Source organism: Falco cherrug, chromosome 14 (assembly GCF_023634085.1).
Source record: "Falco cherrug isolate bFalChe1 chromosome 14, bFalChe1.pri, whole genome shotgun sequence".
Classification (NCBI taxonomy): Eukaryota; Metazoa; Chordata; class Aves; order Falconiformes; family Falconidae; genus Falco; species Falco cherrug.
Window position 1 is genome coordinate 5,491,495 of NC_073710.1, and position 15,373 is coordinate 5,506,867.

Sequence of the window (15,373 nt, forward strand, 5' to 3'; positions counted from 1 at the left end):
AAATTAAAGGAGGGAAAAATCCAGCTGAACTGTCGGGTGCCACGCCGGTTTTAGAAGCCTGCTAACATCGTGGCGAAGGTCTGTGGCTGAGGGAGGCGGCGCGGGTGCGAGGCGGCAGCGCCCGTGTTATGTGAGGGGGGCGCCGCCCGGCAGCTCCCTCAGCGGCCCCGGCAGCTCCCTCAGCGGCTCCCGCTGCCCTGCGGCTCACGGGCCCCGCCGCGCCCGGCTCGCCGCCTTTTCTCCGCACTCGTAACTCCGGCGGCGGCGACCCCGCCCCGGCCGCGACCCGAGAGGCGCCGTCCGGCAGCGACCGAGCCCGCCTCAGCCCGCGCCCCCAGGCAGCTGCGGACCGGCCGCAGGCTAATGGCCGCCCCGGCCCGAAGCCAATGGCGCGACTGCCCGCTCCCGCCGCCGGCCAATGGGAGACGCTCGTTTCCCTAAGCTCCGGCCCCGGCGCTTTCCTCCCGCTGAGAGAGTGGCAGGTGCGTCACCGCCGGCCCGCCCGCCCCAGACGGACAGGCACCCGGGCCACTCCGCAGCCGCAGGGCGGCGCCCTCGGCGGCCGCACGCCCCGCGCCCTGACAGGAGAGGCGCCGGCCTTCTTGCGCCGCAGACAGGACTGTGGCTGTGATTGGCTGGATTTCTCCCCGCGCCCCGCCCCGCGGAGCCTTCCCGGAAGAACCGGGCGGTGATTGGCTGAGGGGAAGGCCGGGTCCGGATGTGCGATGGTGAGGGGCGGGCTTTAAATGGGGCAGTGGCGGGGGTAGAGGGGAGCGGCGGCGGGGCCTGGGCCGCGCGTGCAGCGGAGCGGCGGGAGCCTCGGCGCGGGTGAGCGAGCGGCAGCGCGGGGCCCGGCCCGCCCCTCCCGGGCGCGGCGGTGGTGGTGGCGGGGAGCCGGTGCCCGCCGGCGCGGGAGGGCAGCGGACAGCTCCAGCCGCGGGTCGTCGGTGCGCCCCGCGGGGCCGTCACCTGTCGCCGTGAGGAGCCGGGTGGCGCCCGCTCGTTCGCCCCGTGAGGGGCTGCCACCGCCGCGCTGGGTGTCCGCCGGCCCGGGCGGCCCGCTCCCCCGGAGGGGCACCGGTGCTGTGTGAGGCACCCCCGGCCCTTCCCGCCGGGGCCCGGCAGCGGGGCCGGGCCTCCTCCCCGCCCTGGTGAGTGGCGTCGCTGTGCGGGGCCAGGCGCAGCCCGGGCCTCGGTCGGGAGTCCCGCCGCGGGCGGGCAGAGACTTGGCCCGGCTCGGGCTTTCGCAGGTGTTTCTATTTATTTTTATTTTTTCTTTCTCCTGTGACCCACCGGGCCCCCAGCTGACAGTCCCCTCCGGGTGCCCAGCTGCCCGCTGGAGCTTGGCAGGTGCCTTTCGGGCTGTCAGCCCGTGTATAGGGGCCGGTGCCGATCTCGTTGAGAGGCGCGTTAGAAGATGAAGCCGTAGCAGCAGGTGTTGGCCTGAAAGGTGTAATCCACCTGCGGAGGAAGGGTTGGCGAACAGGCCCAACTGGTCAGCATGCCTGTTCCTTCAGCGACTCCCCTGTTGGCCAGCGGGTTAAGGGGTGGGCTAGCCAAGTCCTTGGGCCCTAAGAAGATCGGGGGTAGGTGTGCTGAGGAGAAATAAGTTCTGGTGTAAACTGGCGGTTACAGTTGCTGGACAACCATGCAGTAGTGTTGTAATCAACACGTATTGTTCTCTAGTGCTCTGCTTAGTCAGCTCTGTTTATTCTCAGGCGTACAGGTGGTTCCTTTTCCTTCTAGGTAGGGAACAAAATGCATCAAAAGACATGCATAGAAATATACCTCTATTATAGATTTGTCCATATGTGTTTCGTTTTCTTGAGGAATTGTTTGTTTCCAGAAAATACTTAAGTACTCCGTTCCAGGCAGATGGAGTTTTTGTTGAATTGACTTAGTGTTGTATTTAATCTGATGACAGTGGAAAAATATGACACATGATATGGCGGTAGGTACAAATCATAGAATTAACCTTTAGTGAGAATAACTACTGTAGAGAAAAAAAAAGGTGCAGAACCCAAGTACTTAAAATTTTGGTTTTCATCAGCGGTGAGTTTGGTTTTTGACGTGTCAGCGTGGTGATGAAGCGCTGCATGAGTTTACACTTGCTGTGACTGCCCTCATAGATTGTGTACCTCAGTGCTGGTGAACATCAACAGGGGCTGTGCCTGGCAGCAGGGGGCTTTATTGGCCCAGGTGCGATAGGACCTTAGTAACGCAGTTCTGTGTAGAAGTTGGAAGGCTGTTCCACGAAGCAGCGTTTGAAATAATGTTTCTTCACAAGTTTGTGTTGTGCCTTTTTTTAGTTGCAGCAGAGAAAAAGATATCTATAAAAAGCCCATGGGAGGATGACTGGTTAGGAGGGTTGTTGTTACGTTCTATTCTTGAGCTAGTGGAAATTAGTAGAGTATTACTGAGCAGTACTGTTAAGCCTTTTCTTAGGTGAGGCACTGTGAATGATGACTGTAAAGGGAGACAGGGTGATGATTTTTAATGTATTTATTCCCTTTTCATAAAATGAGGAGAGTGTATAGGCATTTTTGGGAAGGCTGATGGTTTTGGTAGTTACAGTACCGTAAGATGCTGTAATGGTAAAATGCTCTAGTCCCGTGTAAGACTGAATGACTAGGCTGCCTAGAAATTGCACATAATGACATTGGGACTTTGCTCTTTGTCTGATGCAGACCTTTGGCATAGAGGATAAACAAACTAACTTAAATGTGCTGTTAGTAGATTATTTTTTTTCCTCATTATTCTCCTGATCAGTGTGGGGTAGTAAATTGTGAGGTGAAGCCACTAGAGAACATGAACAGTTGCAGGTAAGTTTCCTGTACTGATGCCATTCTCCAGTTCCAGGTAGTGTAGCTGGAAGGAGTGAGTGTGACTAGAAATAAACAAACTCTAAAAAGTCTTGAAAGGCTTTTTAAATGACCCTTCTCTGGGAAGCTGGTACTCTAAGGTTATTAGTTCTTAATCGTAAATGGTGTTTTAACAGGTAAATGAGACTGGAGACAGTTTAACAATAAGTTTAGGACAACATCATGTATGACTTTTTACTAGCAAGCAACTGGATAAAAGATCTCTGTACGGGATAGTCTCTGGGAGTTTTTTTTTGTAGTTTAGCGAGAGCTAAAGTAGTGTTTGATATGGAGATATAAACTGCTCTTAATAGCCTGTAAATTGGCATCTCCGTAGTGAAAAGCTTTTCAACAAAGCTGGAAGTCTGCTGAGGTGCATACTTTCTGAAAGGTGGAGTCAGTGACTGAACTCCTCTAGCACCAATTATCAAGCTTCTAGATCAGTTCCTTGTTTTACTGGTAATAGGTTAGGCTGTTTTTTATGTACGTGCATCATTCTTTGTACTGCCTAACTCCTGTATTTCATATCTCTGCTTCAGGAATAATGCGATTTATATTACCTAGTCTTAAAAAGCCACTAGGCTAAAATAAACAAAGAAAAAAAAAATCCAAACCCATAATCACTCTAGATTCCAGCTAATTGTCTTCCAACCTGTACCTCAGCTTCCAGCACTTTTCTGTCTTGTCGAAGCCTTAGCACTCGGGTGCTCTCTTTGTGCGTCAGTTCCTCCACCCTCTGGTTACACTGAAGTTTCCCAAGAAAATATCTTGTACCTTCTTAGCCCAGTGTCTTGCTCTCTTATTTAGTCTGGCTGGATTTCATGGAAGAGAAAAGGCCCTTGGCATAGCCCTGTGGCCTGGCTCAGCTTTCCACATAGGGGATGGGGAAAACTGAAAACATTTTCTTCCTGCTATCATAGGGCATGCCTCAGTGCAGTAGCCATCTCTTGACTTGGTTTTCAGTGGCTCGGCGTGATGAGAGACTCTCTCTGGCTGCTGAAGAGAAAAAGTATCTGAAAGAATCATGTGGAATGTTTGAGATAATTTTAGGGTGGGGTAATTTAATTTTCGTCACTTTTCTGAATGAGGTTTGCATTTTTTGAATGCTTGGCTGCTATATAGTCTAGAAGGATACCTACAATTTGCTGTCAGTCATCCTTTTAAAAAATTATTATTGCTAGACTTTCTTTGGATAAATTGTCTGGCTTATTTATTTATTTTTTAACAGGATTGACTTGCTTTCCTTTCAGAAAGGTTTTTGATCTCAATGTCACCATGTTTTCTAAACTAATCACGGCAATGGGTGAACAGGTGGTGCCGTTTACTGCAGAAAAACTTAGTGTGGACCACAATAGCCTGTGCTGTTCTCTCTCGCATCCTGTGAATTGCCTTCATCAATGTTGTACAACCTCCTGTTAAAGAAATTGAATGAAGTGGATTGTCTCAAAACCTTAGTTAATGTAGCCAGAAATGGGGGCTGGGGAGTGGCCCTTAGGGAGGGGAAGGGAAACTAAGAGAACCGGAGAAGAAAGAGTAGAGGAAATGGGCTATGCCAGACAAGAGGTGCTGTAGTCGAGAGTTCTTGCACAAACAATAGCAAGACTTTGGGGGGGAAGAGTAGACCAAGGATGTATTCAGTAGGTGACACACTGAAACTCCAAATACTGCTGAAGTCCTTGTTACTGAACTGCTGATCGGAAGAGCTCTAAGCCGTGGTGCCTGTAGTGAAACCATTAAATAAGCTCCAGAGAAGCTTCTGTGTTCTGCGGCTTTGTCTATTCCTGGTGGTGTTCCAATGCAGATGAAAACAAAATGACACATCCGTGATGCAAACTCAATGGGAGGATCATCTCTTTCACCAGGAATGACAGAGGGTTTTTTTTCAAACCGGAGCACTTCAGAACTTTCAGAGTCAGCAGCATATGCGAGGGGCAGCACTTAACTGTGCTCCAGGAGTCAGACACTGTGGTACTGTCTGGTGCTGGACTGAGAAGGTGAAGTGATAACTTCATATTTCTCTGTGTAGAGGATCTTCCCCGAGTGTGGTGAGCCAACAGATGGTTTTGTTTTTTTCCAGTTAGCAAGACAAAACATGGAATGCAGAATGTAGAGTCTCTTTCTAGCAGAAAGAAGGCAGGGATTCATGTGCAAAAATGGTTTCATAGACCACTGTAATATTGTCCTGGAGTCTAATACATAATACAGCTTTGGCAATTTTAACTGTTGGCAGTTTTAACTACAATAAATTTTCTTCTGAAGTGACAGAAATGTCAGCCTGGTTGCAGAACTGGATCTGAATCCTATTTATATATTGAGTCCTGTTTATCTGTTATAAATGCCTATGTATTGTGTCTATTTTTAGGGTGTAAAACAGAGGGACCCGAGGACTCTCTGAAGACACTGAGAAGTTGCAGGCCTTTGTTTGGAATACACGTTATGAACCCTTTCTGGAGCATGTCTACGAGTTCTGTGCGCAAGGTATTTAATGAATGGATGCCGTAAGGTGTTAACGTGCTTTGAGGGGTGGTAGCCGTGCTGGGAAAGACCATCAGATGATCTATAAATGAAGTTGGAATGTGCCGTTTATCCCAAGAACTGTGAATTGTCTTCAATAAAAGTGTAAGCTAGCTTTGAGCTGCGTTACCTGCAATGTACCTGTGGATGGAGTCTACTCTGGAATTTGTTGATTTTTTTTTTTTTCTTATCTGAAGTAGGAAAAATGAAACCACCTTGTTCAAATGGTTGCGATGCTTGTTTCTTAGGACATTTGTTTACTGTTGTGTAGAGCTCAGCCAGGTACTGCGTGTGGAGGGATGTTGACAAAACTGTGCCTCCATAATGCTATTGCTTCTGTAGATCGTAGCAGTGATAAAAGCGTCATAGTTCTAGGGTTAATCGCTTCCTAGGTATTCGGTGCTAGGGCCAGTGAGATAACTTCGATGATGCTTGTGACACAGGTAGTATTTTCTAGTCCATGTCTCGAGTGCTTCAAAACACTGTAGCTTAAATTATGCCTTTAGACGCCACAGCTAGCCTAATCGCAAGTCTGCAGCCTGCAGGTTTGTCCTGGCAACCTATAGAATGTACATAGTACGGTGTTTGCTAGCAGTGACCAATTAAGTCAAAAAGTTTTCTGGGTTTTTCTTTTCTTTTTTGATAGAAGACGACATAAGCATAAAAATGTTCCTGGAGCAAAACTATTTAAACTTGGTATCACTGTCAAATGGTGATTCTCTCACGGTGGGAGTGGGCTGTATGATCAGTTCCAAGTGGGATGTTGGTGTCTTAAGCACAGGCAGGAAGTGCGATAACGTGAAATTTTCTGTAGGAAGTTCTTATTTCATCTCGGCTTTACTGTGCTACTTCTAAGGACTCTTTGAAGTCTAGAACATGAGGATCCTTGTCAGTAGAAATGATTTATCTTGATGCACTGTGTGCTAGAAATAGATTGACTTCTAAGCTGATGTTACATGCTATCTGGTTCCAGTTTCTAAATAAATGTAAGCCTCCTTAAGTATTTGTCCTAATCTGCAGATTTCCTATCTAGCATTGATTACTTTTGTACTTGTAGGCTAGGTTTGACTGAATAAAAGTCTGTTTAAAAACAAAATCCAGAGACACCCCCGCAGCAATAGAACACTGAAACACAAGATACATTGGCCAAGCTTGTAATGAGCAAAGTTGGGTTTAAACCTGTGTTAAAATATGTTCATATCTTAAACGCTTATGAGATGCGGTCTGTAATTTCATGGTTCTCTTTTAATCTAACAGAGACCTGATGCTGAAGAGAAAACTTTGAGTGGAGAGCTGCGAACCAGTCCTCTACGAGCCTCTGCAAAGAAACAGTTGCCTTCTATTCCAAAGAATGCTGTGCCAATAACCAAGCCTGCTTCACCTGCCACGTCATCCCAGTCGACAAATGGAACGCATGCTTCCTATGGGCCTTTTTATTTGGAGTATTCCCTCCTTGCAGAATTGTAGGTTTTCACTTTTTTTCCTCTTTCTTTTTAGGTCACTGGGCTTATGCTTCAGTGGAGAAAAAACTAATTGTTGTGTGGTGCCTCTCCATAGTCCTTGGAGTAAAACTGAAGTTCCACAAAAGTCTTCTGGAGCAGCAGTCTCAATCTCTTGAGGTAGAAGGAGAGAGGAAAAGAGATGAGATTTTTCAGGAGTGTGTTTAGATGTGGTTTTCTTAGTCACTGTATTGCTCAGCCTTGAAGTGAACACATTTTGGGTTTAGGCATCCTGACCAGGTATCCTAATAGCTTTTTGGTCAGAAATACCAAATTTTTGAAACAAATATTTAAAATAGTAGCGAGCAGATGTCTGGTGGGATGATGGTTATGAATATATGGTACTGTCTTAATGGAGTTAGGATGTGGGAGCTTCCTTTGGTTGTTACATGGAACACTTGAACACCGCCTGATACAGCTTAAGCGGATATTAGAAAGACTATATTCTTTCCTGTCTACCAGTGATATTTTACATGAAACTTATGAGGGAGGAGCTAGTGTGATTTTAAATGGCTTTCTTTGGATCAGTTGCATTTGATCCAATCTAGTGGTTTGTAGACTGCTGTGGGAGCATACAGATCTCTGTCTGCAAAACTTTCTAGTTATATAAAGTTACATAAACTGTTTTGTGCTACAAAGCTGAAGGGACTTCCTCTGTAATAGACATGCTGGATTCTCAAGTATGTAGTGCTTTTTGGAACAAAATCCCTGGAGTCCTTATGCAACACTCTGTTTTTGCGTTTAACCATTCAGCTGAAAGTGAGAACTCTCAAAACAATATTTTTTTCAGGGAACTGACACAGACTTCTTAGTCCAAGAAAGATGTTTTTCTTCTGTAGCATGCGAAAATACGTTGTTACCCTAATGTAAACTCCTCTAGTTTAACAGATTCATTATTAGAAAATAGTAATGAATTTTATGGCAATTGTAAGTAGAGAACTGTGTTAATACTTTGCTTGAAGATTATTGTGTATTTGCGCAGGCATGTGGAATTCAATGTAATGGACCTGTATGCCAAGTAACTGGAAAACCTACAAAGTGAATAATTTTGTTTATCGCTTATAGTGTTCAATAGTGTCTGCATACCATACAGCTACAGCTGGTTAAACTTACTAGGAACTTCTTGTGCTCATTGGTTTGAAAAATGGGAAAAATAGCACATTTTGCCCCAGTAGCACTGTTAATTATCAGTGGACTTACCTAAAAGGCAAAGGACGAGGTAGAAACTGTTTTCATAGTGCACCAGTCACTGATGGCTGAAGGTTGTGACTGCATTATCAGTGCAAGAAGTGAAATGGCAAATAAGTGCAAGTTTGAGAAAATGGCTTGGTCCATCCTGTTAATGAGATGCCTGAGGTTGCTCGATCCGGATCTGTAATACACCTTGCTACTTGACTGTCCTTTTTATTCTCTGTTACTGTGTTTTGTCCGTTGCCAGTGTAATTTGTTTGACCTGCAGCATAATCTCATCTGAAACTGAAAGACTGCTTGTTTAAAATTGAAGTTAAAGTTTGGTCACGTTCCAGAATTAACTACAACTGACTGCAGATCTGCTTTCAAAATCAGTTACATTTTTTTTTTCCTTCTTTACTTTGAAACTGAGGATTCAGTAGAAAAGTGGAAATTTTGATACTGACATGACCTAAATGGGTTGACTGGGGAAGAATTTATTTCTACTTCTCTACTTACAGTTTTATCAGGAGAAAAAATGTTTCACGTTAGTAACTCTAAGCGGAGGGGTGGGAACAGCAAGAGTTAAAGAACACGCTTTCGCTGGTTTTCTTCAGTCTCCTTCTGTGAGCAATCTGCCCTTGGCAATTGAGTATAAGTTTGTGGAAGAAGTCCCCAGTTAAGCTATTGTTAGTAAGTTCTGGGTTTACTGTTGTCAGCTTGCTGTAGGCTTAGTGTTGTTGTGGGGCTATTCTAAATACCGATTTTAATTGCAGTACCTTGGTTGTAAAGCAGAAATTGCCAGGTGTCTACGTGCAGCCATCTTACCGATCAGCGTTAAGTAAGTTTAAACTTAACTTTTAAGATTTTTATGTATGTAGATTTTTTTTTTTTTTTGGTAAAAAATCTTTCACTCAAGCAAACTTTTTTTCCCTTGCAGTGTGGTTTGGTGTAATATTCATAAGACATGGGCTGTACCAGGATGGTGTGTTTAAGTTTACTGTTTATATTCCTGATAATTACCCAGATGGAGACTGCCCGGTAAGTGGTTATGTGTGTCTTGGGTTTTTCTTTTTTTCTGGTGTTCTAGGTATGACTTTCTGTTAAAGCTGATACACTGACTAGCTTCTCGTTTCCTTGAACTAAGTTTATTCAGTTGGCTGCACTCATTTGTGATACCTTATACATATTTCCTAATATCTGTGGAGGAATCCTGTTACTCTGATTACTGAGACTGGTGTAGAGTGAACTTCCTGAGGTTAGATGCATTAGAGTCTTAAGTAATCAACCAGTTCTTTACCTCAACTCTTGATCTGCTACTTCCTCAGCAAGGTGGTCAATGCTGAAACACTTGAAGAAGTATCCAAATTCTGAGTAGTGATAGAATGGAACATAAAATCTGGGCACGCCGGCTGTAGTGCTGAAGGATTTTTTGCCTGTTTTTCTTCTAAATTACGTTGAAACAAAGAACTAAAAAAACTTGAGGATAATGTTGGTGAAACAAAGGGAGAAGGAGATAGATGGTGTGGTGTTACTTTCTATCTCTGCTTTCTCTTTTTTCTCTAAGGAAAAGTATCTAGAGTTATTACATCAGTTAAAAAATAAAAATAAAATAATATTGTGCCAATCTGACTCTCCAGAGCAGAGCAGCTGGCTCCCTTGGCCAAATTCCTTTAAGGGGAGGATTGGGAGATGTGTGTGTAACTGCTGTAGCTGAGAACAAGTTGCTATGTCAGGAAGCTGTCTGTGTGGTGTCAAGTTTTGTGTAAAGCTATCATCTTTAAAAGGACAGAACTAGTAGGAAACAGTTTCTTTTGAAGATTAGACTTTAGTACTTCTGGTACAGCCATCATTCTCCTGTTGGAATAGGGCTTTAAAGCCTTCCTGTCTAAACTAAGTTTTCTTTTGGAAGAATGCACGGACACGAGAGGAAGCTAGCTGTACGGAACTGGAGACACCGCGATGTCACTGCGCAGTTTACTTGCAAATGTGTAGGATAAAAAAAGTATTGATTGTAGCTCAAGTATGTAAAAAGCTTTCAGTCACAAATAGCTAAACCAGAAAAACTCCTCTAATCTGATCTTATCTCATATTATTACCTGTGCTGGCACCAGTGCCTGTGCAGTTAGCTGGATTAGTTTCCTGATTTGGTGATAAGCATGTGAGAGAGGACAAGACCCTGCATGTAACATGGGTGTGTTGGGTTACAGTTTCACAGTTGGTATAAATCACTTCAAGTTGCTTTCTTTTCACACAGAAACAATTAGTATTTGGAAGCAACATCTGACTGACCTTCACCCAGTGATTTTAGCATAATAAATTACTTTTTTCTAATGCAGCGCTTGGTTTTTGATCTGCCCGTCTTCCATCCACTAGTGGATCCTTTATCTGGTGAACTGGATGTGAAAAGAGCATTTGCAAAATGGAGGTTAGTGGTAACATATTGATGTATAATTGGAAAGAAGTTTGTTCCATTCTTCATTGCGTGTTTTTTTTTTTTTCTTTTTAGGCGAAATCATAATCACATTTGGCAAGTGTTAATGTATGCTCGCAGAGTCTTCTACAAGATTGATACAACTAGTCCTCAGAATCCTGAGGCTGCAGTGCTGTAAGTATCTTCAGTGCATACAGACATGGTCTTCTAAAAGACTTTTGCATAGACTTGCAGAAACAAGAGGTTTATTAAATAGTTTATGAGTTCGTGGTCTCTACCTCAACAGTTGGTTGCACTAGGAACTCAAGTTGAGGCTTTGACAAGCCTATCTGTGCTTCTAGAGCAAACCTGTGCCTCCTTGCAAATACTTAACGTTGCTTCTCTCTTGCAGGTATGAAAAAGATATTCAGCTGTTCAAAAGTAAAGTGGTGGACAGTGTCAAACTATGCAGCAGTCATTTATTTGATCAGCCCAAAATAGAGGATCCCTATGCAATCATGTAAGTCCCATGAGCAAATTCGCCATGCCCTAATGGTTCAACAACAGGTTTTGGTATAGTTGTTGGTTTGAAGCCTTTTGCTGCCAAGTTCTGACCTGTTTTTTCATACATGTATAGCAATATTTTGAATATTCCTACCCTCATTTCTGTCTGTTTTGAGTTGAGTGAATCTTAAATATAATCAGATGCTTGTATTTGCTGGGTTTTTTTCACTAAGCAACCAAGAGTTAAAAAACTGTCAACTAACCCCCGAACAACAACAACAAAAAAAGGCCCAGAACACCCCACCTCTCTTGGAGGTACCCATGGAGTAAATGCTGCTTTTGGGCTTTCTTGAACTCAGTTTGCATTACTGTGCTTCGGTCACACTTTTTAAATACTTCTGACCTTGACTGCATGGGGGATGGAGCAGTCAGCTCCATGATGAATATGAGTCACATATTTCACATAGCACCTGCTGAATTGCTGGTTCTCATTGCAAACAAGAACAAAAACCTAAATACTTTTTGTTGTAAAGATCCATGACAATGTAAATTTAATTCTTAGGTGTATGTTTTAACACTGAAAACTCAGACCTGTAGTTTACTTGAAATTCAGCGAACTAACCCAAGGGAAACTTCTGCTTTCTACATGATGCTGCAGTTTGCAAAAATACAAAGTGAGACATAACTCTACTTTCTCCATAGTTTTTCTCCGTGGAATCCAGCTATACATGATGAAGCTAGAGAGAAGATGTTGACTCAGAAGGTATGCGCAAGGTCGAGATCCTCGCTGTAGGAAGGGTTTATTGCCTGATAAGGGAAAAAAGCTTCTCTGCCTGTTTGTGATGAATGAGTATGAGACAGACCTTATTCTGCCCCTCTTTTGGATCAGCTGGCGTGCTGGAACAGATTCGGACTCCTAACTAAGCAGTTATGTCACTGTTCTAACTTCAGTGTGTTAAGCAGTTAATCATTTGGCTAGCTTGAAAGCTTTGTCCGTACAGTTGTTGGCACACTTGGCAGATGTGTTTTGTTTAGGGATGGAAGGGAAGGAATAAGGGGAGAGAGGAGATTTGCTGACAGTCTTAACAGCTTGTCCTGCACTTGTCATGGCCATTACCGCTTCTGCATAACCTGGCAGCCCCCAGCGTCTTTGTTCTCTTCTGCTGTGAGATCTTTCACAACTGAACCAGAGCACAAGCAGAGTACCTTGCTCACCTCTCCAATGCTACTGATGTCTAATGAAGACGTCGGCTAATTGAAGGGTGCTTAGAGTTACTACTGACACAAAGCACTCTTACTGACACAGCAAGGATGTGTTGGTTCGTACAGCTTTCACCTGAGCAACACCTTTGCTGTTGGGGGGGAGGTGGTTGTTGTTGGGGTCTTTTTCTTGAAATTATTTCTTTGCCCTTGACAAGAGCTGTCACACAGCAATTCTGAGTCTGCACTGAGTGGCATGACAAGCCACTCCACTTGCAGTGCCTAAAGATTCTGAAACTGTGGCTGGTACCTTTGCCTGACATGCAAGGAAATGCCCTCTACGTGGTTTAGTTAGTGACTTGGGCTCCTTGCTCTAGAGCTGTGGTGTGGTTTGATGCTTTTTTTTTTTTTTAATTAATTGTTTGGGGGGTTTTTTTGTCAGTCCAAACCTCAGTCTTCCTTGCTGCAAGCTTTTAACTCGTGTTTTTGCATGTCTTCTGGCATGGGTGAGATTTTTACATTGATTTTAATAAAATGTGCTGCTCATAAACTCAGTGTAGCAATGTTCCCAACTGCCAGAGTCAGGGCTAGAGGTGAGGTGGCCTTTTTCCAGCCTTAGAGTGCACAGAAAAACATTTTGATCAGGTTCTTGATGTTCTTATAACTTTAAGAAATACTTCTCCCCCCTTCCTCTCCTCCATTCTCTACCTCCTTATTACCTTTCAAATCAAAGACCTAAAGAAAAAGAACAGGTTGAGGTGCCTGAAATGAAAGGGGTATGATGTCTTGGAGATTGATAGCAAACAGTGACTTTTCTTTTGTCTTTTTTTCTTTGGAGATGCATGTTAATTTCTTTAAGTGAATGCTGGTGTCTTCAGTAACTGTTGCATGTGTGGTACTTTAGTGCTTGAGTAGTTCGTTGGTAGCAACAACGGCCCAGCTCCTGTGCCTTAGATTTGTTCCAAAATGTCAGTGCAGCTGAGAACTTTCTCTTCCTTCCCTGTAAAAGGAAGTTTCCTAATCCTGGGTCCTTGTTTATTACCTGTGTAATTCCTGTGCCTTGGGAAACGGCTGGGCTATTCTAGAGCTGTAGCCCTGGGAAGGCTGCGAGTGTCCCGGTGCCCTGCTGAGCACTTGGCTTCTGCTAGACGGTCTCCCGTGTGCAGGAGCTACTCTGCCAGGCTCAGGCTTAACTGGTCCCTCTTGTTTGCCGTTTTCTGATGTGGTATGGCAATTGTGTCAGCATTTTTACACCTTTTACTCAAAACGAGGGGAGGGGCAGAGGAAGTGCAGGTTCAGTTTTCTTGCTGGCTTAGTTTACTTTGTTAGGCAAAGGGCTTGCCGTAGTGTGACAAAGTCTACTCACGTAATTACCGCTTTCGAGAACTTGATGCGTCATTCCAGGGTTGCTGTGCTCGGTGTGGAGGTGCTCAGATGAGCCCATAGCAGGGTGGAGGCAGGGCTAGTTCCTGGTATGCAAAAAACACCTGCAAGCTATTCTGTTTTTGACCTGCTAGAGTATGTATCCAATTGACTCATCTTAAACTACTTTAAACCTACAGATGCTTGAAGTTGCATCTTTCTTCCTCAGCTTGAAGACTTATTTGTCTTCGAAATCTCAGTAGTCTGTCTTGAATGTTTGTTGCATGGTGTTGGGTAGGAATAGTTACTGTTGAAGCATTTAACTGCGATAAATACTCGGAAGAGCCATCCTGGGAAGGCATTTGGAAACTCCATGGTATAGCAACTGTGTGTGTGTGTGTGTATATATATATGTGTGTATATATATATATAGCTGCTGCTTTGCCATGTTAATGTGTGTTGGGAAGCCTTCAGGGTGGTGGAGTGCTCCTCCGCAGGATGCCCAGCGTCACAAGGTACTATGCGATGGTTCTGACTTCAGGTTAATGACAGAAGTGTTCGGATTTGGGTCGGTGCGTCTCTCTGTAGAACCGAGCAGTTGGGCAAAGAGCAGTGCAGTGGTGCTGGGCCATGGCCTTCAAGCAAGAGGCACTATTCAAAAAGTATCTTTTAATCTTCATGGTATGATAGGGTGGCAGTGCAAGGACTAAGTCGGTAAAACTGTCCTGTACCATCAGGGTGTTTCTACAGACACCCCACACGTTCCCAGAAATGAAAGCAGTGCTCGCTTGGCTGTTCCCCTCTGAGCAGGGGAAGCGATGCTAGCCTCTTCTATGCCTGTACGTGCCAAAGAGAAAATGGATGGGGTGGGACTCGGGGGGGGTTGGGGTACCGAATGATTCTGACTGTGACTTTCTTCCACCTAGAAGAAGCCAGACGATCAGCACTGCAAAAGCATGCACGTTTCTGGCCTGTCGTGGGTAAAGCCTGGCTCCGTGCAGCCTTTCAGCAAAGAAGAGAAGACGATGCCTACTTAGCTCTTCCGGACGATGGTGCACAAAACACTTTCTGTGGGCGGAGGGAATGTAATGGAGGGAGAAACAGCGAAGCAGCAGTTTCCTTCTTGACTACGGATTAGTAAAAACAGAATGGTAGCAGTGACTCCAGTAAACCTGTTCAAGGGATTACTGACTCTTAATGTTTTACATATGCATTAGGTTTTAAAGGCTTGCCTGGAGTTTGGAAGTCTCTCGAACACTGCAGTACTTCTACCTGAAGACTGTTTAGGGTGGGTAATTCCTCAGGGCTCTGAAATGCCTGGAGGTTTTGGGTTGGTTTTTAAGCTTTTATTTTTTCCCTCCAGGAATAGCAATTTTTTTAAAAAATCTAAAATTACTGGCAGAAATATTAGTATTGGAAATATGATGCCAGAGGTAAGCTGTGTTCATGTAAACTAATATAGCAGAGTTAAACACTATATTTAATGGTTTTAAATACTTTTGGTTTCTATTGTAAATATATTAGGATTTGAAATTGTAAATAGTTGGTCCATTGACTCCATTTAGCACTTTCCAGAGATAAAGGTGGGGATGATGTATGATGTAGTATTGATTTGTAAACGGATATTGTCACTAAAGCGCACATTAGTCTGACAGGGCGAATGCAGAATGTCAGGCTTGTTAGACTTTTATTACATAAACACTAAAAATAAAGCTTTTAACGGTGGTCTCTTGAGCTAATAAAATCTTAGAAGATTTTAGATTCCCTAGTTGTCTAGGGGGGTTACTTAGGATAGCTTGACTAATGTGTGTTAGTAGTGACATCTTAAAATAAAAAGAAACCATGATCTA

The 15,373-nt window shown here is 44.2% G+C and overlaps 1 protein-coding gene across 5 annotated transcripts; it reads left to right on the forward strand.

Moving 5' to 3' along the window:
• Window positions 1-635: 635 nt before the first annotated feature.
• AKTIP (AKT interacting protein) lies at window positions 636-15,373 on the forward strand. Of its 5 annotated transcripts, none has more exons than XM_055726363.1 (10): window positions 636-728; window positions 5,224-5,339; window positions 6,633-6,838; window positions 8,821-8,885; window positions 8,985-9,085; window positions 10,384-10,472; window positions 10,554-10,652; window positions 10,870-10,977; window positions 11,664-11,724; window positions 14,453-15,373. In XM_055726363.1, the coding sequence occupies exons 1-10, from the start codon at window positions 719-721 to the stop codon at window positions 14,558-14,560; spliced, it is 963 nt and encodes a 320-aa protein (XP_055582338.1). In that variant the 5' UTR covers window positions 636-718; the 3' UTR covers window positions 14,561-15,373. The 5 variants fall into 5 exon arrangements, with proteins under 5 accessions (XP_055582338.1, XP_055582337.1, XP_055582340.1 ...); XM_055726362.1 differs by having other exon boundaries at window positions 637-728; window positions 14,450-15,373; XM_055726365.1 differs by lacking the exon at window positions 636-728 and adding an exon at window positions 736-828 and having other exon boundaries at window positions 14,450-15,373.

Excerpts from the sequence above, each read along its gene's own strand:
- AKTIP (XM_055726362.1), top strand. Across the intron at positions 8,886-8,984 it reads ATCTTACCGATCAGCGTTAA|TGTGGTTTGGTGTAATATTC; the intron begins GTAAGTTTAAAC and ends TTTCCCTTGCAG. Across the intron at positions 10,653-10,869 it reads AATCCTGAGGCTGCAGTGCT|GTATGAAAAAGATATTCAGC; the intron begins GTAAGTATCTTC and ends TCTCTCTTGCAG.